Raw genomic sequence first — 24,828 nt, 5'->3', positions numbered from 1 at the left:
ACATCTTTCTCTCTCAGAGTGGCTGGTGGGTTTGAACAGCTGACCTTTCAATTAGATCCTAATGCTTAACCACTGTGCCACCAGGGCTCCTTTACATAAGAAAAAACAAACCTATTGCCATTGAGTTGATGCTGACTCATAGTGACCCTACAGGACAGAGTAGAACTGCACCACAGGGTTACCAAGGCGTGGCTGGTGGATTTGCACTGTCAACCTTTTGGTTAGCAGTTGAGCTCTTAACCACTGTGCCACCAGGGCTCCCTAAGCCATACTTAAACGTACGTAAATGATTGGGAGAAGTACAGCCAGAATGCTCCTTAGAAGCAACGATGGCAAGACTTCATCTCACGTACTTTGGACATTTCCCTCAAATTCTGTTATCAGGAGGGACCAGTCCCTGGGGAAGGACATCATGCTTGGTAAAGTAGAGTCAGCAAAAGAGAGGAATACCCTCAATGAGATGGATTGACACAGTGGCTGCAACAATGGGCTCAAGCATAGCAACAACCACTGTGAGGATGGACAACGACCGGGTGGTGTTTTGTTCTGTTGTAACTGACTCCATGGCACCTAACCACAACCTTTAATACAAAGGTCCCCAAGTGGCTCAAATGGTTTGTGCTAGACTGCTAACTTAAAAGTTGTCAGTCTGAACCCATTCAGCAGTACTGTGGAAGGAAAGGCTTGGCAATCAACCTTCCAGGTGATTCTAACTTACTGCACTTACTGCCGAGAAAACCCTATGAAGTGGTTCTACTCTGTAACACATGGGATCTCCATGAGTTGCAATCAACTTGTGGACAACTAAAAACTCTTAACACAATGATATGGTGCAAAAGTTAGCCCTTGAGCCAGAGACTAAAATATGTGAAGCTCATAGTGTTTAAAAGAGCCTTAGTGGCACAGTAATTAGTTGCTGGGTTGCTAAGTGAAAGGTTGGTGGTTTGAACCCACCAGCTGCTCTGCAGGAGAAAGATGTGGCAGTCTGCTTCCATAAAGATTATAAACTCGGAAACCCTATGGGGCAGTTCTGCTCTGTCCTATAGGGTCACTAGGAGTCTGAATTGACTTGAGGGCAAAGTTCAAGCTTCATAGACCCTCACTTTTACAAACATGCACTTCCAAGACTCCTCCTAAACTTGCCATTTTATATTATTTTTCTTTAAGACCCTAACATTTGTATACGTCTTATGCCCCATAACACAAAAACCGCAGCATTTAGCTCGGTACTGAGCACATATTAGGTTTTCAATCATTAATTTTTGATTGATAGGTTCTGGGAAATTTAAACGATCCTCGAGTTTATGAGGCAATTCTGCTGACCACTGCTTTATCTCCTCCACTCCTTAAGAGAAATGGGGCCTTAGAAGTTGGGATAGGCAAGGAAGGAAGGTCTAATCCCACAGAAGTAAGCTTGGAGGGTTTCTGTGGAACAAGACAAGATTAGACTGAAGGTGAGGGCAAGAACCAAGCGGTAGGGGTGGAGGGTGAGAAATAGTTTTAGGAATAACGGTAATAAGACTCCATTGGCACCGCTCCTCCGGCTTCGTAGATGCATATATCTGCCTTATCTACTTTATGGATATTAATTAGCTCCAGACCCCGTGGGAAAAATGTTTCTGGTCTATCTTTTGTGCTTGATACTGTCATGCCTTTAACTGTTGTTGTTGTTGTTAGGTGCCGATGAGTCGATTCTGACTCATAGCGACCCTACGCACAACAGAAGGAAACACTCCCCGTGTTTTAGCTATTTCTCTCAAATTCTGAGCTGCCACCAATGATAAGAAGGGAGCCAAGGAGGCAAAGAGCCAGTTTTCTGATCATTACAGGGGATGATTTTCTATAAAAAATTCTCTTTCAAAATGACGAGCCTAATCACCCTTAAATTGTGTTCTAACTAGAGCCAAAAAGATGACCTAGACAGATGCCCGAACGCGTGGCGATGGGCGTGTCTGGGGCGAACGCCGGCAACAGCGCGAGGATTAGGGAGCGATGCGACGCCGGCGAAAGGGCGGGAGAGCCACAGCCGAGCGAGGCCGGCGCGGACGGTAGGGGGCGGGGTTCCGGAGGCGGCCACGCGGCGCGGGGCCTAGATTTTCGGCGTCTCCTCGGCGGCAGACGAAGGAGGAGGAGCCTCCGCCATCCAGGGCCCGGTGCTTCGCAGCCTCGCCGCCACCAGGGGCTTCCACTATAGACCCCTTTGTGTGCCTGCCCCCGCCCCGGAGGCGCCCCAGCCACCGGCGCTGAGTACCGCCATTGGCTTAGCCGACGACTCCACTGATTGGCTTTCGAGTCGTCCGGCTGAGGTCCTCTTCTCCTCGCTGCTATTGGTCGCCTGAGTTGCCTCTCAGGCAGCCGCGCGATGTGATTGCCTAGCAGCTCGGAGTCCCTGGAAGCAGTTCCGGGAAACCCCGCGTGCTGCCGGGATCGCGTCTCTGTCCATGAGGGGGGGAGGGGGTGGCGCGCGCGCCATTTCTAGTCGTTTTCAAAGCGCCTCGCGCTGATTCTCACGGGCCCGGCCGCCGGCCCCTGCTCTGCCCTGGTGAGTCTCGCGCCGGCCCGTGGGGGGAGGGGCCGGGAGCCCCGATCTGACCCGACTCGGTCCTGCCGGGGCTCGGCGCCATGTCCCCTGTTTGCTTTCCGCTCCGAGGCCCCGGGGTGGGGGTGGGGACGGGCTGGGGGCGGCTTCGGCCTGGTCCGGCCGAGCTGCTGTGGGCCTAGCCCCGCTGAGGCTCTTCTCTGACTTCGCTCATCCTACTCCGACCACCGTCCCACGGTCCGGCCCGCCGGGCGCCGTCTGTACGTCCTGCCGAGTCGGCCGCGTTTTTCCCGCCTCGGTCTGCCGCTCCATGCGGCCGCGTCCGGCGAAGGACCTGCGGCGTTCGCGGCCACAGCGTCTCTCCCCACTGGAGCGGCTTCGCTCACGTCTCGGCCGGCCTGGCCGCGAGTGGGCTGTGTTGATGCTCGGGACGGCCGTGAGGGGGTGGGGTGGCCAGCGGGCGGGATGCAAATCCCGGGGTTACCTGAGCCCGGAGAAAACTTTAGTGTGAGCGGAAACTGGAGGGCCGATTTGTGTGGGAAGCGTCTCCCCTCCCCCATCCTGCATGCTGGGAACCGAGATTTGAAGGAAAAAATGACTACTAGAGGCCGTAAAACTTAGGCTACGAGCGGCGCCTAAGATGTGTAATTCTGAGAATGTCATAGGCGCACTAAATTGGAAAGGCGATTCTTTTTCTAATACGGTAGTAACCGTGTTGCCAAAACTTAAAAATTGAAGCCAAGGGGTTCTTGAAAGGTTCAGCCCTCTCACACTACCTGTTTGCGACTTTTGCTATCTCAAGAGGCTGAATTTACGTTCTCATGAGTCAGACAAGGGACTGACCCTCCTAAGCCATGAGATAACCGTTAGTTTCCATTTCGCTGGTTCTTTTAAAGCTTGTCTCTTAACATGAAGAGTTTTGCACAGAGATGTTCAGAAAAAGGGAGGGTCTAGTGCTGATTTTCCAAATCTCCCAGCAGTCCTTTTAAATCTTATTTTAATTTCTACTTTTTGCAACAATATTTAGATCCAATGACTCCGGTCATATTAGTATATTTGCTGCATCCAGAACTATGGTTTGGCTGTGTGGCATTGTGTTCAATTGACACAAGAGTTTTAAATGGTCTCATATGATATGAAAGTCTTTTGTAAATGAGCACTTTGTATTTGGCCTCAAGAAAGGTTTTTCCTTGATCTGAAAGGTTTGATTTTTCCGGAATCTAATTAAAGTATTTTTTTTTTGTTAAAAGTTTACAAAAACTTTTTGAAAATTATTTCAATTTCAGTATCAACTTGTAGAGCCTTTGCAATTAAATAGTAGTCATGAATATTTCTATCTTGTGCTTAATACACAACTTGTCTTTTTTGCTTTTACACATACTTTTAAAACAGTACCACCTTAACAGATTTTCATTGAATTTTTTCTGTTAAAAATTTGCTTCCTTTCTGTGATTAATAGTATTCCAAGGTGCAGTGCTATAAGAGTCTTGTGATACTGAGAACATTTGAGTTCTGATGATCTTATGGTTGTATTTTGGGAGTGGGGGAGCGTGGGAAAACAACGATATTTTCACAAGGAGATTTTGGACTTTAGGGTGCATCTTCGTATTAATCCGTAAACCTTTTCATCTTACACAATAAGCAGTAAGCAGTTTCTTGATAAAAAGTGTGCAGTTTTGAATGTTTTCATTTTTACTAGTTTATCAAAATTTGAGGCTTGCCTTGAGGAACATTTATCCATTCAGAGTTTAACCACAAAGTCTGTGTCTGTATATGGACATTAGAGGGCTAACAAATCTTACGTTTTGTAATCATACGAAGTCATGATACTGTTTATCTCATTTTTAGAGTAACTTTTTCTGCATTTTCCTTTTTTCCTTCTCTGTTACTTCCTTGCACTCTTGGTCTTCCCCTTTCATTAACTTCAACTAAATATCGGTGGACTTTGAAATGGAAAGAAGTTGTTTTAAGTCAGAAAACTGCACTGGAAGTGTGGTTATCTTACGTGTCTTAGTGTTGCATATTTCTTTATAGCTGACTAGCTATCTTGAGTTTCATCAAGAAAAGTAGGCTTTTTCCTGAGATCCACTTTCATGTCCATTTTGTGTTGCAGTGTCTTTACTCTGCTGCCTGTTATCTTCATCAAATTCTAATTTCACCACAGACAGAGATGCCCTTTAACCTCAATTCTGTCTTCTGAGGCAGTGTGGAGACTGGCCTTGTATGGTTTTATTTTCTCTCTCTCTCTCTTCAGGAAGTAGATTTTAGCATTACTTTAATGGCTGAACATACAACATTTTTGGTAGGGTTAACCTTAGAAATATGACCTAAGTTTATCCTAATTAGGTAATGCTTATTGAAACTATTTGAAAGAAGTTAGCTGTCCATTCTTCAAAAATATTTTGCAGCTTTATTTTACTGAAATGAAAAAATTCAACGTATACTTTTTTTTTTTTTAAAGAAGTAACCTCAACTGTAGCTCACTTTTTATTTTATGTGGACTTAAAACAATTGTTTAGCTTTTAATCTTGGTCATTTTTTCTTTTAAATCTGTGAACGGGAATAGCAAATTAATTTTAGAACAAAAATTAACAACAAGTTGTGTTTTCTTTTAAGTGAGGTGGAGAAAACCCAAACGACCACCATGTTGAACTAGAGACAACAGGGCATTTATTGGATTCAAAGCAGAGCTAGGAAAATTCGAAATCCTTAAAAACCTTGATTAAGTGGTCTGTGGATGTTCATTTTGTTTGTAAACCAAACTTCTAAAAACTGTTTTAAGAATTGAGAGCTTGAGGGACTTTTAGAATTTTGTGGTGACTTGTTGATATGCTCACCAGGACACAACAGCTGCTTTTGTTAATCAGCGATCCTATCATCAATAATAATCATCGATAAATTCCAGCCTTTGTTTAACCAAGTGTACATGAAGTTACTTAAAGATATAATGCTTCCATGTACATTTTCTATGGTTTCACAGGGTTATTATTGCAAATTTAGGTTAGATACATCACAAAAGGCATAAAGTATTACTTTGATAGAGGTTATTAGCAGCATGTATTCAAATTAGTTTAGATAAATCATGCATTGTCCTACAACCTAGTTATTTCTGGCTTAATGTAATATAGCTCCTGAATTTTTTCCAGCAGCATAATAAAATGGCTAATCAGGTGAATGGTAATGCGGTACAGTTAAAAGAAGAGGAAGAACCAATGGATACTTCCAGTGTAACTCACACAGAACACTACAAGACACTGATAGAGGCAGGCCTCCCACAGAAGGTGGCAGAGAGACTTGATGAAATATTTCAGACAGGTATAATATGCATTTCTTGTTTCTGACTGGTTATGAAAGCGAGGGCAAACCACTTTGAATTTTATAGATTTTTAAGGTTAAATAATACTGTTTCTGATATGTAGAGCTGAATGTTTGTTACTTTCCCTTCATTTAGGGCATACTGGGTTTGACTTTGATGTTCTTATTTCATTATTTTGAAGCCTCCTTAGTGTTGAATATGCAGTCTTAGTTGTTTTCAGAATAGTACATCAATTTGTCTTAGATTTATCACCAATTAAAATGTATGTTTCAGCATACCAAATTTTGCATTTTTTCTTAATCTAAATCAGTCATCATTTTGCTTTTACTTTTCTACTTTCAGCTTCTTAAAGTGATTGTTAAATCAGCTTAGGTCTGATTAGGTGGCATAGTAAAAGAGGAATAGTTAGATGTATCGCCTGTAATGATAATAAATGTCAGACTCCTTAAGAGTTTGTGACCTGTCTAGTTTCTAATAGACAGTAATCCACATCTCTCAGTAATTGGAAGTGTTCGTTGTGTTAACAGCTGCCTTTTTTTTTTTTTTTTTTTAAATCCAGAAGTCCCATGGTTAAGTGCTTAAGCAAATTTGAACATCTTAATATGGTTGGTTGTAAGTGATTTGCAGTTTTAAAGAGGGAGAGAAATATTTACCCTTAGGGAGTGTTGTTCATAAATAAATGTGTCCTCCCCGTTTGGGGCCATAGATGGAAACTTTCTTCCTCTTTGTTTGCTGTGCTTATCCAGATTCTGGGAGAGAGAATCGAATTGTCTCACATATGTGTCTTAAGTACAGTAGTAACAAAGTATTATTATTATTTTTGTTCTTAAAATTTTTTTTTTTTTAATCTGAGAAGCTTAGGATAATTTTAGACACTAAAATGACTTTTAAAAATGATTCCTGGGTGATGGTCCCATTTGAAAATCAGTCCTCAGGAACTTGTTGTGACATTCTGCCATTGAGAATTGGCAGTGCTCTGCTTAGAGACGCTCTCTTGTAGAGTTTTGTTATTGACGAGAGGCTCATGGTTTGGGTGTAGGTGTGGATTGACAGTGGATTGATGGGTGTCCTGAGTTGTGGCCTTGGGTGGTGGTATGGAATATTCAAGTAAGGAAACTCAGTTATTTGGGCATGCTCATTTTGAGCTCTTAAAGCATGGCAACATTTTTCTTAGTATATAAGTAACTTTGCAAGTGGCATTGCATTTATTTAAAATCTGTTTACTGTATGGAATAAAGTTTTTTTTGGCTTTTTCAAAATGGAGTCACTTTGGATGTTAGTTCATATGGACTTGGGGGATTAAATATGCCAAATATTTCCATTTTACATTGGATCAATTCTGAAATACATTTTTATACATATATATAGATATAACACAAACTTAGATTGTTATGGAATTGTTTTAAACTTAAGGAAAAGTTCTGTGTGCAGTTAAATATACTACATGTATAGAATGCAGTGCATATATTGTCCATATAGTTTACCTGTAAGTCTTTAGTCAAGTCCTTAATACCTTTTGGAAGAGATTGCCATTTTGACAGTGTTGTGAATACCACAACATTTTAATCTCAGCTTGTCACCTCAGAAGAACAAAGAATGTCTTAAAATATAACTTTCAAAATTGATTAATCAAGCTGCACTTGCATTTGTAGAAGAGTTTAAATTTTTGCCTTTCCACATTCTGACTGCAGCAAAATAGATGCTCAGATAAATACATTTCAATTTATCTTTGGTGCTAAAAGTGAAAGCTTTTGACACTTAACTGGAGAGTGGAAGGAATTATTTAGTAAAAGTGGTTCTCTTTTTTCCCCCCCACCTCTGTCTGGGTAACTAGTTGTTAAACTTGGAAGTTAGGAACAACTAACAGCAGATCATAATTTGAAGACAGATCCTTGGGAAATACAGTGTATTCTTACTACTGTAACATAAACCATAATTTATTAGTCCTAAATTTGTAGTACAATGTGTACTTCAAATTTAACTTCTAAGATATAACTTTCGTGGAGTGGGAAATGGGGTTAGGATTTTTTTTTTTTATATAGAATATGGGAATTGAAGTTCTTGTTTATAGGTGTTGACATTTTATCTTTTATTTTCATATTTATACTCAATCTTTCTATATAATACTGGTATAGCTGCATTTATGCATATAGTTAAGTAAAAATGTAATTTGTTAGTGATAGTATTGAATATAATAATTCTTGATTACACATTGTTAGGACAATTTAGATTAGCCATTTTGTTGCAATAATGTTACTTTTCAATTTAATTTTTAGGATTGGTAGCTTATGTCGATCTTGATGAAAGAGCAATTGATGCTCTCAGGGAATTTAATGAAGAAGGAGCTCTGTCTGTACTACAGCAGTTCAAGGAGAGTGACTTATCACATGTTCAGGTAAGGTCGTTATTCAGAAATGTCTGAGCAATTAATGGCCTGACATTGTTTTACTGTTACTTTTTTTTTCTGTAGAGAAGTGGTTTTTTGTTTGATTGTGACTACCTCTGCTTCTTAAAAAATTAGTTAAAAAAAACACTACTAGCAAAGGTTTTTGCAGAAGCTCAGGTGTATAGTAGAAGTCTTGCCCCCTCTCTGTGTGGTAAGTTACTTCAGAAACTTAAAACGATTGTTACTGTTAGGTTTTTACATGTTCATCTTGCTCAGAGCCTTAACATTTTTGGGTTGTTTATCTGATCCTGTTTTATCTTGGAGGGAAATAATGTAGGTAGGAGGAATAGTTTCAGAATATCTGGCAAAGATAGCCCAGATCCAGTTAAATATCAGCAGATGGAAGACTGTTTTCCCAGTGTTGAAGGTAAGCTCCCTGAGGCCTTGACTGTCTTTTACTGCTGTCTGCTCTAGTCTCTGGCATATAGCAATTATTTTGTTGAATGAATGAGTAAGTATTTTGTTAAAATTTTTTTTCTGAAATTTAAGCTTAATTATGTGTTTGACTCTTCAAAGATAACTGGTGACTTTTTTGAATTACTTGCTTGTTCTAGAACAAAAGTGCGTTTTTATGTGGAGTTATGAAGACCTACAGGCAAAGGGAGAAACAGGGGAGCAAGGTGCAAGAGTCCACAAAGGGCCCTGATGAAGCAAAGATCAAGGTAAAACTTGAGTTGGATAGTTTTAATGAAATTAAATTTAGTGATAAAATGCTTCTTTTCATATTTTTTAGAGTTTTTACAGCTTCGTGAGGTGTTTGTTTGTTTTTTAAGTACTATTCAGAAATGTAATAGCTTAGGAGGAAATATCTTCTGGTTAGTATATAAGAATTAGAATCTTGGCATAAACATCCAAATTTACGTTTGATGAAAAATCATAATTCAGACTCTCCCTCATTTGTGTTTCATCAGTGATAAGTGTTTTATTGATGCTTCCAATAATAAGTTTCTTGGATTGATCCAGTAATGTCCCTTTTTTTTAAAAAGCTTTTGGTTCAGTTTCTTTCCACTTTGTTTTCTCTTGGTAAAGAAGTGTCATTAGTTAAAACTGTTCTCCTTTGAGTTTTCATTCACCTTTGTTATCCTCAGTTTATTTATTTGTAAAATGGCGATAGTAGTAGTGCCAACTGATGAGTTATTTTGAGGACTAAATGAATTAACATATGTAGAGCAGTTAGAGACCTCTCAAAAGTGTTAAAAAGCAAAGATGTCACTTTGAGGACTAAGGTGCGACTGACTCACAAGCCATGATATTTTCAATTGCCTCATATGCATGTGAAAGCTGTATAATGAATTAGGAAGACTGAAGAAGAATTGATGCCTTTGAATTATGGTGTTGGTGAAGAATATTGAATATACCATGGACCACGAGAAGAATGAACAAGTCTGTCTCGGAAGAAATACAGCCAGAGTGCTTCTTGGAAGCAAGGATGTTGAGACTCTGTCTCAAATACTTTGGACATGTTATCAGGAGGGACCAGTCCCTGGAGAAGGACATGACGCTTGGTAAAGTAGAGGGTCATCGAAAGAGATGGATTGACATAGTCTTGCAACAGTGGGCTCAAGCATAACAACCATTGTGAGGATGGTGCAGGACTGGACAGTGTTTTCTTTTGTACATGGGGTTGCTCTCAGTTGGAAGCGACTGAGCAGCACTTAACAACAACAGTGCAGTTAGAGTGGTGTCAGGAATGTATTAAGAAGTATATAATCTGGCCCGTTACTATTATTACTATTTCTATTTAGATACACTTTTTAAATGCTGAATGTAGGGCTTCAGTGAAACACAAGTGAACCTAATTGCTTTGTGAAATGGATACTGATGGTTAACTATAGTCTTTGTGTTTAGACTAGAATTTTCACGTATTTAATTATTTTAAAGTTTTCTAAGAATGGAGTTTTGCCATTTTTCAGACTGGAGAGAGAGGTACAAAGAAGCTCTATAAAACCTAGCTGTATGCCAGAAACTACAAGTTATAATTCCTGTCTGAAACATAAAAGCTACCTGTAATTCACTGGAGACATTAAATAAAATATTTCAAATTAAAAAGTCTTATCATTGCAGTTTAATTATAACCATTACTAAGTATAAAATACCTGTATATGTATATAGGTATAATATATAGAAAAGTTTTTGAATATGTATATAGTGGGACTGCATGGAGGATTCACTTCAAAGTTTCCACTGCTAAAGTTAAAAAAAAGAAAACAACTTTTCTAGTGGTTTATAAATAACATGTAAATATATAATGTATGTTTTATGTATATTGCATGTACTTCTATGTTTAAAAGTAGGAACAGCTCTGTTTGCATCAAAGGTAGTAGGTTGAGGGGTCTAAGGTATCACTGTGGAATCTGAAAGTTCCTCCAGATGCATTTTTGAAAACTGCTGAACTTGATATCTGAAATTTTTTGTTCTCACTGACGTTGTACAATTTTAAAACATCTGGAGTATAAAATACCTCCCTTTCAAGGTAGCCTGTACTTTTTTGTTTTCTATTACTTGATTTTATCTTTTGTTCTGTAGGCTTTTCATATAAATATTGCTTCAGTTATAATACAAACTCTCTGAGTGCAAAGACATTATCTTTTGTATGATTCTTCATAATACCTAATGTAATGTTGTGAGGAAAGTTGGTAATTGGAAAACACAGGTTTTATTTATTTTTTAAAATCTGTGTATACTCATTTGGTAATTGCCAAATATTTTAAATTTGTTCTGTGTGAGAAATGTTTCATTTCTTAAGGAACTTACAGTATAGCAGGAGTATGAAATGGGGATCAAACAAAGGTTAAATTATGAAACTTCAAGTACAGTAGAAAGAGTGTGAGTAATAGTAAATGGTGAAAGCTGCATGAAGGAGTTTGGTTTTCGTACTGGTTTTTGAAGGATAGAGAACATATTATCTGAGAAGAATCACTGGTGGATATAAGTATGGTATGTAAAGGGGACAAGTAAGGAGAGAGGTCTAATTGAAATAGTCGTGTGCCATTGAGCCGATCTAGACTTATAGCGACCCCTGTATAACCTTATTTCAACCTCGGATTTCCTAGGCTGCAAATTTTATAGGAGCAGAATGCCAGGTCTTTTTGCCTGAGCAGCCACTGGTGGGTTCAAACCGCTGACCTTTTGGTTAGCAGCTGAGTGCTTAACCATTGTGCCATCAGGGCTCCTAATTGAAGTAGAACCTAAACCAAACCTGTCACTTCTGAGTTGATTCCAACTTACGAAGACACTGTAGGACAGAGTAGAACTGCCACACAGAATTGAAGTAGAGGGGGTGCAAAATGAAGACTACTATGGTACATAAGTACGAATAGGTAGCATGGGGCCAGTTTGTGTAGAACTTTTAGTAATCCTTGCCTGTTTTTCACTTCTTCCTCATAACAAAAAAGTGATCTGTTCTGAGAGACTTCGTTTGTCTATAACTTTAATGTATGGAAAGGAACAGTAAAAATAAAGTGGGAGGGGCGTTTTTCACTTAACTATAAAATACTTAGTTTTATGGTGGGGTACCTTTTGGAAAAGAGTGATCTATTGATTGTGTGTGATTTAATATTCCAGTATAATCAGATGTGATTATCTTTAGGCCTTGCTTGAGAGGACTGGTTATACTCTGGATGTAACCACAGGACAAAGGAAGTATGGTGGTCCTCCACCAGACAGCGTGTACTCTGGTGTGCAACCTGGAATCGGAACAGAGGTAAGTGTTCTTCAGCTCTTTGCCAAAATCGTCCAGTTTATGAACTCTTCTTGTGTATGATAGGGAGAATATTTGATTCCTATCAAAGTGTAGCTGCTGTTATTACTATTTGGGGTACCTGCCTGTATTTTGCTGCTATCATGAGCAAGGAAATGACATGTGTGCTAGATACCTGAACATCTTACAAAGGAATGCAGGGTTCTTGGAACTGGTTGCCAAAACTCTGCTACTAGTAACATGCCATTTTAAATGCTTGGTAAAGTTAGGGAGAAGTGCTGAATTTATTCTGCCCTTTTTTATGTCTGTAAATTGAACAGTGGTTGTCTTCACTCCATTCCCTGTCCCATTCTTCGCAGAAGGTTACGTTGAAGGTCCTCATTACTTACTGAGAGAATTATTGATGGGAGTGGGTTGCACAAGAGACGCGTGTGGAATCAGATAAAAGGTTGAGCACATTGGTTTATGCTTGAACAAAGAAACCACTCCTCCTCTGTTTCTGCCTTCATAAAGGTTTCTCCGTATGCCTTTATGCTAGCCTGTTCTCATCTTTTAAATAGAGAAAACTGTGTGCCAGAATAGAACTTGGCTGCTAACTGAAAGGTTGGTAGTTTGAACCCACCCAGCCACTCTGTGGGAGAAAAGACCTCGCAGTCTGTTGCCATAAAGATACAGCCTAGAAAACCCTATGGGGCAGTTCTGCTCTGTCACATGGGGTTGCTAGGAGTCAAAAATTGACTTAGCGGCACCTAATAACAAAAAAAAAAAAAAAATTTTTTTTTTTAATAACAACATGCTCCAGAATACAACAGGAACCTTTTCTGTTCTGGTGTCTCCACTGTATGTATTCAGTGCCTTGCAAATGTCAGGAATATAGACACAATATTTGATGAACAGTTGATTCTGGCCTTTTTTTTTTTAAATACTGAAGTCATAGCATTGTAACTTAATATCTCAACTATGTCGAACGGTAATTTCATAGAACTTTATTTGAAACAGTGATACGGGGTAGCTTCCTTAGATGATGATGCCAGTTAAATATTTAGGTGATATATTATGTAGCTTTTATTTTTATTAGAGTTCTAAGGAATTGTAAAAGTTTACTCAAACACCTCTTTAAAGCAAACAGTAATAATGCTATTGAGACTATTGTAAATGACACCGTCCTAAAAACTAAAACTTTCAGGTAACCAAAAGCTAAGTTAGTATTTTTAGTTTGTGAATGGATACAAAGTTGTCATCATTTAATATAACTTTAGATCTATGTCAGAACCAATTGTAGTTTTACGTTCTCTTTATGTAGGTGGAATTTATATTCATTGGTCTTTGTTCCCAGAACTTTTTAACATTATTATAGTTAATATCCTATTTCTTAATATTTAGCACTATTAAAAAGGACCCTAAGCATTTTATTTTTCATGATACCTGAATCAGCTAGGTGTAATTACTTTGAGCTTCTTAAAAATTAACCTAAATTATTTAATTTATGTAGTTATTGATAGAGTTGGAATTGAGATGTTGAGCCGTCTTTGACATTTGCATGAACAAATGTCATTAATGAAACTTAGTGAACAAGCGAAAAATATTTCGATCTTGATTGACCTTTGTGTCTTCTGTAATCTCGCCCCACATCCATCATCTTTGATGTCCTACATCTATTGTGAACCCTTTTGAATCTACATTTGTATTTCTTTTAGTTCTTGAACAATACAAAAATATGATTCAACTTTCTTTGAACTTTTATAGCGTGTATATTTTTTCTAATGGTTTTAAATTTTGGTTTTAGTATTAGGATTTTTTTTTATTGTAACTCCCACATATAAAATGAATAGATAAAAATAGAACTGCACCTTTGACTTTTTCTTGTTCTTGAGGCAGTTCCTGAAACACCTCCAAAATCAGAACAGTTTGAAAACCAGTGGTTAATAGCATACCACTCAAGATGGGATATCCTTGTTCGTGTTCCATTTATCTTAGTTCCAAAACCCTAGGAATAAGAGTTAAGTCTTTATAATAATTCTGTGCTCTTCACAAAGCTCTGTACAGAGTCTGGTGCAAAATTAGTTGGTTGTCTCTATTTCATAGGTGTCCCTGAGTGATGCCAACAGTTAAGTGCTCAACAACTAGCCAAAAGGTTGGCGGTTCGAACCCACCAGTGGTGACTCAGAAGACAGGCCTGGCAATCTGCTTCTGAAAGGTCACAGCCTGAACCCTGTGGAGCAGTTCTACTCTGTACACGTGAGGTTGCCATGAGTTGGAATTGACTCTACAACTGACAACATGTATTTCATAATAATTGAAAGAACTTTTTTTTAGCCCGTTAAAGTGGTTTCATTAATGAACTTATTAGTGAAGTCTTGTTTTATCTTTATATCAATAAGGAGTTTCCTAGTACTATAAATAAGATTTCACTGGAGACATTTGAACAATAAGATAAATTGTTTTAAGTATCCAATTAAAAACCAATAGTTGATATGTTAATTGTAAAGCACGTGTACATTCTCTTATATTGCGTTGCCTCTTTAGGAGAAAGATGCATTTTCCTAAATTATGTATTAGATCTCTATGTACAGCAGATACGGTTGCAGCAAAATCCGTATAATGAGATCACCAGCCTAAGCCACTCTTAACAAGCAGTTTGTTAAAACGAAATCTCAGTATAAATTTTTGGATTCCTCCTATAAATACAAAGCTAGATTTCGTGAGATTTGGCCTATACTTGTTAAAATTTAAAGTATTAAAAAGTCAGAAAAATAAGTTTTTAATGTACTGGATTACTGAAAGAATAAGTAAGTTTTAATTGGTGTCATTTTTGATGTGAGGTTTTGATTTTTTTCTTGTATTTTACTACAGTCATTAAAGCCTGTTTGAACTCTTGATTGAGGAAGTTGAAATAAGGGTCAGTGTCTGACTGGCAGCATTAAAATTAAGTTTTGAAGACTATGAAGTTTCATCTTTAGCTAAAATCTACCATAAATTAACCCGGTAAACGAGCACTTATTAACAGGCATTATTGATAAACGTTGTCCTGAATTGAGAAAAGTATAAGAATAAAAAAGCTCATTGCCACCGAGTCAGTTCTGACTCATTGTGACCTTATAGGACAGAGTAGAGCTGCCCCATAGGGTTTCCGAGGCTGTACTCTTTGCAGAAGCAGATTGCCACATCTTTGCTTCGTGGAGCATCTGGTGAATTCAAACTGTCGACCTTTTTGGCTAGCAGTTGAGCTCTTAACCACTGAGCCATCAGGGCTCCCTATACAAGAACACGCAAAAAAAAAAAAAAGCCCATTGCCATCTAGTCATTTCGGACTCATAGCAACCCTATAGGACAGAGTAGAACTGCTCCATAGGGTTTCCAGGGAGCAGCTGGTGGATTCACACTGCCGACCTTTTGGTTAATAGCCAAGCTCTTAACTCTTGTGCCACCAGGGCGTCTATACAGAAATAGTTAGTAGGTATTAATTTTGAAATGTGTTATTTAGTGTGCTTAGGCTTTCAGACCTAGTTTGGTTGTAGTATTTTTATATTCTCCAGCTAGCGTTGTAAATCTGCTTTGGGAAGCAAGTTCTGTTTTTATCTTTAGTTTTTTGTTGTTGAGGATATATACAGCATAACATACTCCAATTCAGCAATTTCTACATGTACAATTCGGTGACATTGATTACATTTTTCAAGTTATGTAACCATCCTCTACTCTTATGAATTGTTCCTCCCCGTTGATATAGATTTACTGGCCCCTAAGTTTCCTATCTAACCTGTTGAGTTGCTGTGGTCAGTTTGACCCTGTGTAGATAGTTCTTAAAAGAGCACAGTGCTTGAGGCAGACGCTCTTTACTAGTTCAGCTAAACTATTGTTTAGTTTTAAGAAGACTTCAAGGGATATTTTTTGTTTAAGGTACAAGTTCTTTTTTATTTTGTTTTTATTAACATAAATGTGGTATTTTTGGTAGTCGTGGCTGTATAACAAATTCTTATTTGTTTGATAGTCTTTGGAAGAATTAAAAGGACATGGTAGTTTGAGATCTAATTTGGGTTATAACTAATGGGGGTTTTACAGAACCACTATATTTCAGAGATTTAAAGGTATATGACTGTAGAATTTGAATTGAATTATATATAAGAAGAAGCTGGTAATGTTTGCAAAATAGCAAGTTTAAGTAGCAGTTGGATAATTGAAGAACCCTAGTAGATACCCAAGAGCTAGTTGAGCAGCCTGGTTCCTCTTAGTGATCCTATTCCTTTTCCTTTTTAATAGGGCTTCCTGTGTTACCATTAAAGTATTCAATGCAGGGATAATTGGCAGCCAGGCCTTTTTCCAAGCCTTGATGGTTAGCAAGCAAAACAAGAATTGTTGTTACGGTGTTTATGACATTCTCTTGATTCTGGGGCGGGGGGTTGGGAAGGGTTACCTGCACATGACTGAGTGCTTACTCTTAACAGCTCATATGGAGCCAGAATGACTCAGGGTCCAACAGATTAATAATAAAAGGAAAATATTCCTATTTCATTTTAGTTATTTAAAAAGTAAGCTTAAAACCTTAAAAGGAGTGATACTCATTGATTTGTCTTTGAGTACTGTTTCTTTTTAGCCTTCTTTAATTATTAAGTCCTAAATTAAATTGATCTTGAAATGAAGCTACCTTCTGTTACTCAGATAAAGAAGTATTTTTGATACATGGCCTGTTTCTTTACGGACCCCAAACCAAAAAACCAAACCCACTGCCTTCAAGTTGATTCCAATTCATAGTGACCTTAAGGGACAGAGTAGAACTACCACACAGGGTTTCCAAGGAGCGCCTGGTGGATTCGAACTGCGAACCTTTTGGTTAGCAGCCGTAGCTCTTAACCTCTATGCAACCCACCAGGGTTATGTTATGGACCCCAGTGATTATAATCTGGGAACTTTACTGACCACAGATTTGTTGATACTTCTTCTAGAGTAAAACAGTATTCTTATGGAAAATCCATAAGGAGGATTTTTAGCATTCAAATAATACTTTAAAGTATGAGGAGCTGGCGCTTGTGAATTCTTTCTAGAAAATGATTAGTAAATTTTAAATTACCTTTCCTGAGAATACAAATTTTTCACTTTAGGTTTGCTTAATGAGGCATTCCTGTCCGATTCTAAAAATACATGCACGAGCGTTCTATAAAGTAATACATCAATATATATTTGTGCCATTCTGTGTGCTCTTTCTTTGCTTTACATGTGTCTCTAATGGGTTGGGAGAAAATACAGATGGTGAGAGGGGTAATTATTAAGCACCATTGTACTACGTTAATAGAAAAAATATAAAACAACTTGCTTCCCAGAACAGTTTTAAAATATTTGAATATTCAAGTATTCAAGTTGAACATATTCAAGTTAAAAAAATACTGTCATCAGACTAGGCCAGAGACTTAGCTGCACCTAAAAATACATGTCAAAATTAATGCCAGTTATTCTTGTGTATTTCCTGTCTTGGTACATCTTATCAGTAGCTTTCTTTTAGTGCTATCTCCTGTTAATGAACACTTACTTCTAGGGTTGATAGGATAGTTGAAGCTCGTGAGAGGTAGTCAGATTCTGGGTATTTTGAAGGCAGATCTAACAGGGTTTGTTGACTGAATACAGGGTAAGAGAGAGGGGATCAAGGATGACTTCAAGGTTTTTGACCTGAACAACTGGAAGGAAGGAGTTGCCGTTTACTGAAATGAAGGAGACTGGGGAGGAGCAAGTTAGCATGGTTGAAAAACAGTCATTCAGTTCTGTACATGTTATGAGTTAGATACCTCATAGACATCCAAGTGGAGCTGTTGAGTAAGCAGTTGCTTATATGAGCCTGGGGTTCAAGGGAAACGTTCTGGCTGGAGATTATAGATGTGGGAGGCATCAGTATCTAGATGATATTTAAAAGTCACAAATTGGATACGTCACCAAGGGAACGTGTGTAGTTTTATCTAGATAGGGTAAAGTTCTGAGATCTGAGCCCTGCCACCGTCATCATTTAGAGGTTGGGGAGATGAAGAGGAACTAGCAAAGAAGACTGAAAAGAAGGAGCCAGTGAGGTAGGAGAAAAATCAGGAGTGTGGTGCCCTGGAAGTCAAGTGAAGAAAATATTCACAGAAAGAGGAGTTGGTTAATTATGTCAAACTTTCCAAGTAAGAGGAGGACTGAAAATTGACTCTTGAACGTGACAACGTGAAGGCTGTTAGTGAGTGACAAGAATCGTGATGAAGACCAGATTTGTAAGATTCAAGAAGTAGGAAGAGAGAAATTTGAAACAGCGAGTATATATGTCTCTTCTGAGTAATTTTGCTGCAAAGGGTAGAGAAATGCAACGGTAACTGGAAGAGGTTGTAGGGGAAAGGTATATTTTAATTTAAATTTGAGGGAAGGAATTATAACGTGTATATACAGCTAATGGGAATGACCTAGTATAAAGGGGGAAATTTATGATATAGTAGAGTTGTTGCTGGAGCAGGTATCCCTGAGTAGGAGAGAAGGGGTGGGATCTAGTGCACAAATTAACAGTGTGAAATAGACAACTCATCCATTTATTCATACATTTATTCAAAGATACGTAGCTATTATGTCCCAGACACTGCGTTCAATGCCGGGAATAAAATGAGGAATAAGACATGAACTCTTGTGGAAATTGAACCCTCTCGTTGTTGCTATTCCCAGATAAGGAAATTGAATCTCAACTGATTAAGAAACTTGTTTGAGGTAACTAAAAAGTAGGTTTGAATCCAACACAACATAAAACTCATTATTTCTTACCTTTCCCTACCTTTATTGCTATCACCCTACACCAGGCCACCATCATATCTTGCCCTGATTGCTTTATTAACCTGACTGGCCAGTCCATTTCTCTCATACAATCCATTCTTCACTCAGCTGCCAGAATGTTCCTTTTAGAACATAAGTCACACCTAGCCACTGGTCTTTTGAAATCCCTCCAGTGGCTTCCCACAACATCTGAAGTAAAAATCAAACTTACATCCATGACCTACCAGTCTGGTTCCTATCTCTCTTTTCTACCACTGTCTTCTGTGGACCTTCCATTCCAGTCACTGGCCTATTTGTTGTTCCTCATGTATGTCAAGTGTATTCCCATCTCATGGCCTTTTGTACTTATTCCCTCGGCTCAGAATGCTTGTTCTCTCTAATTTCTGCTTCATTTTCTCTTAGGTCTCAGCTCAAATTTAACCTCCTCAAGGAGGCCCTCCTAGTAAAAAATACAACCCCTTCCCCATTATTACTCCCCTTTCATTTTTCTTTCTAGTGTTTAACAGCACCTGAAATCATATTCTGTTTATTTTCTTGATTTTTTTTTTTTTGGTTGGGGGAAGGATCTCTATTCGTAGAATATAAACCTCATGAAGGCCTAGACCTTGTCTGTGGTATTCACTGTGTCTCTAGAACCTAGAAAAGTACCTGACATGTGAACCTAAGGTGTATGTGATAGTCTCCTGAAAGGTTTGGACAGGTTCTATGAGTAGGCAGGGCGCCATTTGTCTGTATAGGCTAGGTATTATGGGGTGGAGCAACTTCAAGTTGATACTTTAAAAGGTTCATTTATCTGAGATTGTTTCTGTTTATAGGAGTATTATTCAGTCATCTTGGAAAGGGGGTAGAGCAGAAATTGTGTTCTTCCAAAGGGAAATGGGGAAAATCAAGAAACCAGTTGACAAGAATGGGTTTTTATCATTTTGATTTTTAAAAAAAGCAAGTATCGATAGAAAAGTATTATATTTTCATTATAGAATATTTAGCAAATATAACTAAAGAAAAAAAAAACTTAGACTCACCTGTGATTTGTCCATGCATTAGTACTCACTCCTAGCATTTTCCTGGTGACGTAGTTATCCTTTTCTATACAGACATACATACATATTCAAGGAACAAAAAATGGCCATCACAAGACTCATTTTAGGTAAAATCAGGACAACCAAGAGGAAATGTTTAATAAGCAATTGAAATACGGAATTAGGTCCTAGGATGTAGATCTGAGAGATGGCTGTATAGTTGTAGGCTTTAAGAACAGAGTGCAGAATAGGAGATAGAGCCATAACTCTGAGAAACTCCCAGATTATTAGGTGGGTGAAAGAAGCACCACACAGAGCATATAAAAGAAGTAATTAAAGGTAAGACCAGATTAGTGAAGTGTTCAGAGTTAAACTGAAGGAAGAGAATTTTCCAGAAGGTAGCAGCATCAGTGTTAATGCTTGTACAGATGGCAAGGAAGGATGAGAACTGAGAAAGATGTTTGAATTTGTTTATTAGAAATCCTTCAGTGACATCTGTACGTACAATTTAATGGAGTTAAACTGAGCATAGATGCTAAGTGCCTTTCAGAGTGAGTTTACATGAGATAGATGACTCTGCAGGAATATCACTCAGATCACATACACAGAGTCTTGTATCCCTAGTTGGGATGATGCCTTGGACGTCTTGTTTATACTTCTCTGTGGCTTCCATGTTGGTGTTAGTTGCCATTGAGTAGGCTCCGACTCCAGGTGAACTTACCATGACAGAATGAAACATTGCCCAGTCTTACACAGTCCTCACAACCTTTGGTATGTTTGAGCCCATTGGTGCAGTCCGCGTGTCAGTCATGGAGGGTTTCCCTCATTTTTGCTGACCCTGTACTTTACCAAGTGTGGTGTTCTTCTGTATCAATTGGTTTTTCCTGATGACATGTCCAAAGTAAGGTACTAAGCTTATAGTCCCCCACAAGTCTGTCAGTTTATCATACTGTGACGGCTTGTGTGTTGCTGTGATGCTGGAAGCTATGCCACTGGTATTCAAATACCAGCAAGATCACCCGTGGGGAACAGGTTTCAGCAGAGCTTCCAGACTAAGACTAGGAAGAAAGACCCCTGGCAGTCTATGGAATACCAATTGAGATGTTTCAACAAACGGATGGAGCACTGGAAGTGCTCACTCAACTATGTCAAGAAATTTGAAAGACAGCTACCTGGCCAGCTGACTGAAAGAGATCCATATTTATGCTTATTCCCAAGAAAGGTGATCTAACCGAATGTGGAAATTATTGAATATCATCATTAATATCACACCCAAGTAAAATGTTGCTGAAGATCATTCAAAAAGCAGCTGCAGCAGTATATTGACAGGGAGCTGCCAGAAATTCAGGCCAGATTCAGAAGAGGACATGGATCCAAGAATATCATTGCTGATGTCAGATGGATCCTGGCTGAAAGCAGAGAATACCAGAATGTTGTTTACCTGCGTTGTATTGACTACGCAAAGGCATTCGACGATGTGGATCATGACAAATTATGGATAACATTGCAAAGAATGGGAATTCCAGAACACTCAATTGTGCTCCTGAGGAACCTGTACATAAACCCAGAGGCAGTTGTTCAGAGCAAGGAGATACTGCATAGTTTAAAATCAGGAAAGGTGTGTGTTAGGATTGTATCCTTTCACCATACCTATTCAGTCTGTATGCTGAGCAAATAGTGGGAGAAGCTGGACTATATGAAGAAGAATGGGACATCAGGATTGGAGGAAGACTCATTAACAACCTGTGTTATGCAGATGACACAACCTTGCTTGCTGAAAGTGAAGAGGACTTGAAGCACTTACTAATGAAGATCAAAGACCATAGCCTTCAGTATGGGTTACACCTCAACATAAAACAGAAATCCTCACAACTGGACCAGTAATCAACATCATGATAAATGGAGAAAAGATTGAAGTTGTCAAGGATTTCATTTTACTTGGATCCATAATCAACACCCATGGAGCAGCAGTCAGGAAATCAGAAGACGCATTGCATTGGGTAAATCTGCTGCAAAAGATCTCTTTAAAGTGTTGAAAAGTAAAGATGCCACCTTGAAGACTAAGGTGCGCCTGACCCAAGCCATGGTGTTTTCAGTTGCATCATCTGCATGTGTAAGCTGGACAGTGAATAAGGAAGACTGAAGAAGAATTGATGCCTTTGAATTGTGGTCTTGGTGAAGAATGTTGAATATACCACGCACTGCCAAAAGGATGAACAAATCTATCTTGAAAGAAGTAAAACCAGAATGCTCCTTAGAAGCAAGGATGGCGAGACTATGTCTTACATACTTTGGACATGTTGTCAGGAGGGATCAGTCCCTGGAGAAAGATATCACGCTTGGTAAAGTAGAAGATCAGTGAAAGAGAGGAAGACCCTCAACGAGATGGATTGACACAGTGGCTGCCACAGTAGGCTCAAGCATAACAATCAGTGATTGCTGGCATGGTGCAGGACCAGGCAGTGTTTCCTTCTGTGATACATAGGGTCGCTATGGGTTGGAACTGACTTGACAGCACCTGACAACAACAACAGGAAACATACAGTAGATATGTTGAAAAGAATAGCTGTAGAGTAAATAGAACAGCTATGGACCATGAGTTCACAAAACTTAACAGTGAAAACAAAGATGTATAAAGTAGACTAAAGTGAAGGGGGCTTTTTGGTTTGTATTTTGTTTTGTTATGGGAGGTTTGGGCATGTTGGAAGACAGATGAAGAAACGAATGGGAGGGAAAGAATGTACCAAACAAAAATAGGAGAGTTGAAGGAATAAAGGTTTGTAATCATTTCCTGGAGGCAGTGAGAAGAAATGGACTTACAGCGTTATGGATTGACCCTTCCTCTGAGGTATGAGAGAAGTGAGGGTAGATACTGAAAGTTTTTTTTTTTATTGTGCTTTAGGTGAAGGTTTACAGAGCATACCCTGGTGTCATAGTGGTTAGGAGCTACGGCTGTTAACCAAAAGGTTGGCAGTTCGAATCCACCAGGTGCTTCTTAGAAACTCTGTGGGGCAGTTCTACCCTGTCTTGTAGGGTTGCTCTGAGTTGGAATCAACTCAGCAGCAGCAGGTTTGGGTTTTTTTTTGTTTTTTTACAGAGCGAATTAATTTCTCATTAAATAAATAATACACATATTGAGAAGTTTTAAGGAGAGAGGAAAGTATACAAGGAAACCAGTGAATGAGGATTGGGGACTTTAAAGAGATAGAAAAGAATGGGAATAACTGTTGTGTGAAAATCATGTTAGGGATTCCAAAGAAGACTTATAATTTTCCTAGGCAGCAGTGATGGTAAATCTGATTATTTTGGAAAACAGTCTCAAGATAGCACAGCTGTTTGTAGAGCTTAGCTTCAGAAAGTTAATACTCAGCGATAGTTTTGGCTTGTTGTTCATGACTTACCTAAGATTAAGGTTATTTTTCAGAATGTGAAAAGTTTATATGAGTGAGTTTTAGTAGAAAATGCATCTGACATGAATTATGTGTGGATTTCAAATGTTTTAACATAAAAGATTGTTTTTAATGTTGCTGACATTGTGGAAATTTGAAAAAATTGTAGTCTGATACTAGATTTATTGAGGTTTTCTGACTGATTATAATTTATTGCTATTATATATTATAATTTAGTTTTACTTATTATATAATCTTATAATCAAAGACAGCACAGATTCTTCAAATGGTGAAGAACTTTTTAAATACCATAAAATTTAATATCCTGAAAGAGAAGAATAGATTAATGTAATATTCTGAAAAATACTGATGTTTCTGATTAAGTAGTAAAGATTTTAGAGTTGAGAAAACTTGGGGAAGACTATGTCAATCTTTCATTCAGTTATTTTTGTAAAAATGCAGACATCCTGTTTTCATGAAGACACATGCTCTTTATTCTGTTTTTATGAGAAAAAGACACATTATAACGATTCAAAGTTTAGAGCTATTAGTATATTTGTGGAAACCCTGGTGGCGTAGTAGTTAAGTGCTACGGCTGCTAACCAAGAGGTCAGCAGTTCGGATCTGCCAGGTGCTCCTTGGAAACTCAATGGGGCAGTTCTACTCTGTCCTGTAGGGTTGCTATGAGTCGGAATTGACTCGACCGCAGTGGGTTTTTTTGGTTTTAGTATATTTGCACACTCTTACTTAGTTTCAGTATAGGATAATGTTCTATATTGATGGCCCTAAGGTTGTTAGAATAAAAATTAGGGTTAGCTCCCTAAGTCAGCTGTGAGATTCAGCCAGCTAATCAAATTGTTCCCATACTTAACCATCTCTCTACTGCTTTTTTCCTGTCCCTGTTCCTCTCCACCCCCCAGCAAAAAAAAGAGTTAGGATTTATGGCTCTAAAATCAAATGCTTATGTTGGTTTCTAATAAAGAGGTTTTATTTCAGGTTTTTGTAGGTAAGATACCAAGAGATTTATATGAGGATGAGTTGGTGCCCCTTTTTGAGAAGGCTGGTCCCATTTGGGATCTACGTCTTATGATGGATCCACTGTCTGGTCAGAACAGAGGGTATGCCTTTATCACCTTCTGTGGAAAGGAAGCTGCACAGGAAGCTGTTAAACTGGTATGTGATAAACAAATATCCACTGTTTAGCAGGTCATTATTTGAGGAAAATAAACTTCAATACAGAAATGTTTTAAGCTAATGATGTTCCGTTTTCTTTAGTTTTTGCTTTTCATGTTTTTATATTGGCTGAGTTGATACGTAATCTTTCCTTTGCTTTTTTTCCAATTATAATAAAAGTAAAAAAGAAGTGAAAATACCCAAGGATATACATGGAAAGTCATAATTCTAGGAAGTTATCCATTAGATTAATTCCGCAGTTCTGTGTTTTGGTTTTACACAAAAAGGTATCAGTTCTTAAAGTTTAATGAAAGCTGGAGTGGGTTCTGGGGAACATAACAGTGGGTGACAATGACTTTTAGACACAATTCAGGAAATGGTTGTGAATTTATTAATTTATTTTATTATTTTTTTAAATAATTTTTATTGTGCTTTAAGTGAAAGTTTACAAATCAAGTCAGTCCCTCACACA

General features: G+C 38.4%; 1 protein-coding gene across 5 annotated transcripts in view; it reads left to right on the top strand.

Moving 5' to 3' along the window:
• The first annotated feature begins 2,448 nt into the window (after positions 1-2,448).
• HNRNPR (heterogeneous nuclear ribonucleoprotein R) overlaps positions 2,449-24,828 on the top strand; it is a 33,415-nt gene continuing 11,035 nt past the window's right edge. For 2 of the 5 annotated variants that reach the window (XM_049878230.1, XM_049878232.1), the window contains exons 1-6: positions 2,449-2,542; positions 5,689-5,854; positions 8,132-8,250; positions 8,856-8,963; positions 11,891-12,004; positions 24,180-24,356. In XM_049878230.1, the coding sequence (XP_049734187.1) occupies positions 5,698-5,854; positions 8,132-8,250; positions 8,856-8,963; positions 11,891-12,004; positions 24,180-24,356 (675 nt within the window). In that variant the 5' untranslated portion in view covers positions 2,449-2,542; positions 5,689-5,697. Of the gene's footprint in view, positions 2,543-5,685; positions 5,855-8,131; positions 8,251-8,855; positions 8,964-11,890; positions 12,005-24,179; positions 24,357-24,828 lie in introns of all 5 variants that reach the window. The other 3 variants (XM_049878233.1, XM_049878234.1, XM_049878231.1) reach the window with 2 other exon arrangements.

The sequence above is a fragment of the Elephas maximus genome, chromosome 3, assembly GCF_024166365.1.
Source record: "Elephas maximus indicus isolate mEleMax1 chromosome 3, mEleMax1 primary haplotype, whole genome shotgun sequence".
NCBI classification, from domain to species: Eukaryota; Metazoa; Chordata; class Mammalia; order Proboscidea; family Elephantidae; genus Elephas; species Elephas maximus.
Note: the sequence above shows the minus strand (reverse complement) of the source record. Positions and strands in the feature narration are given on the sequence as shown.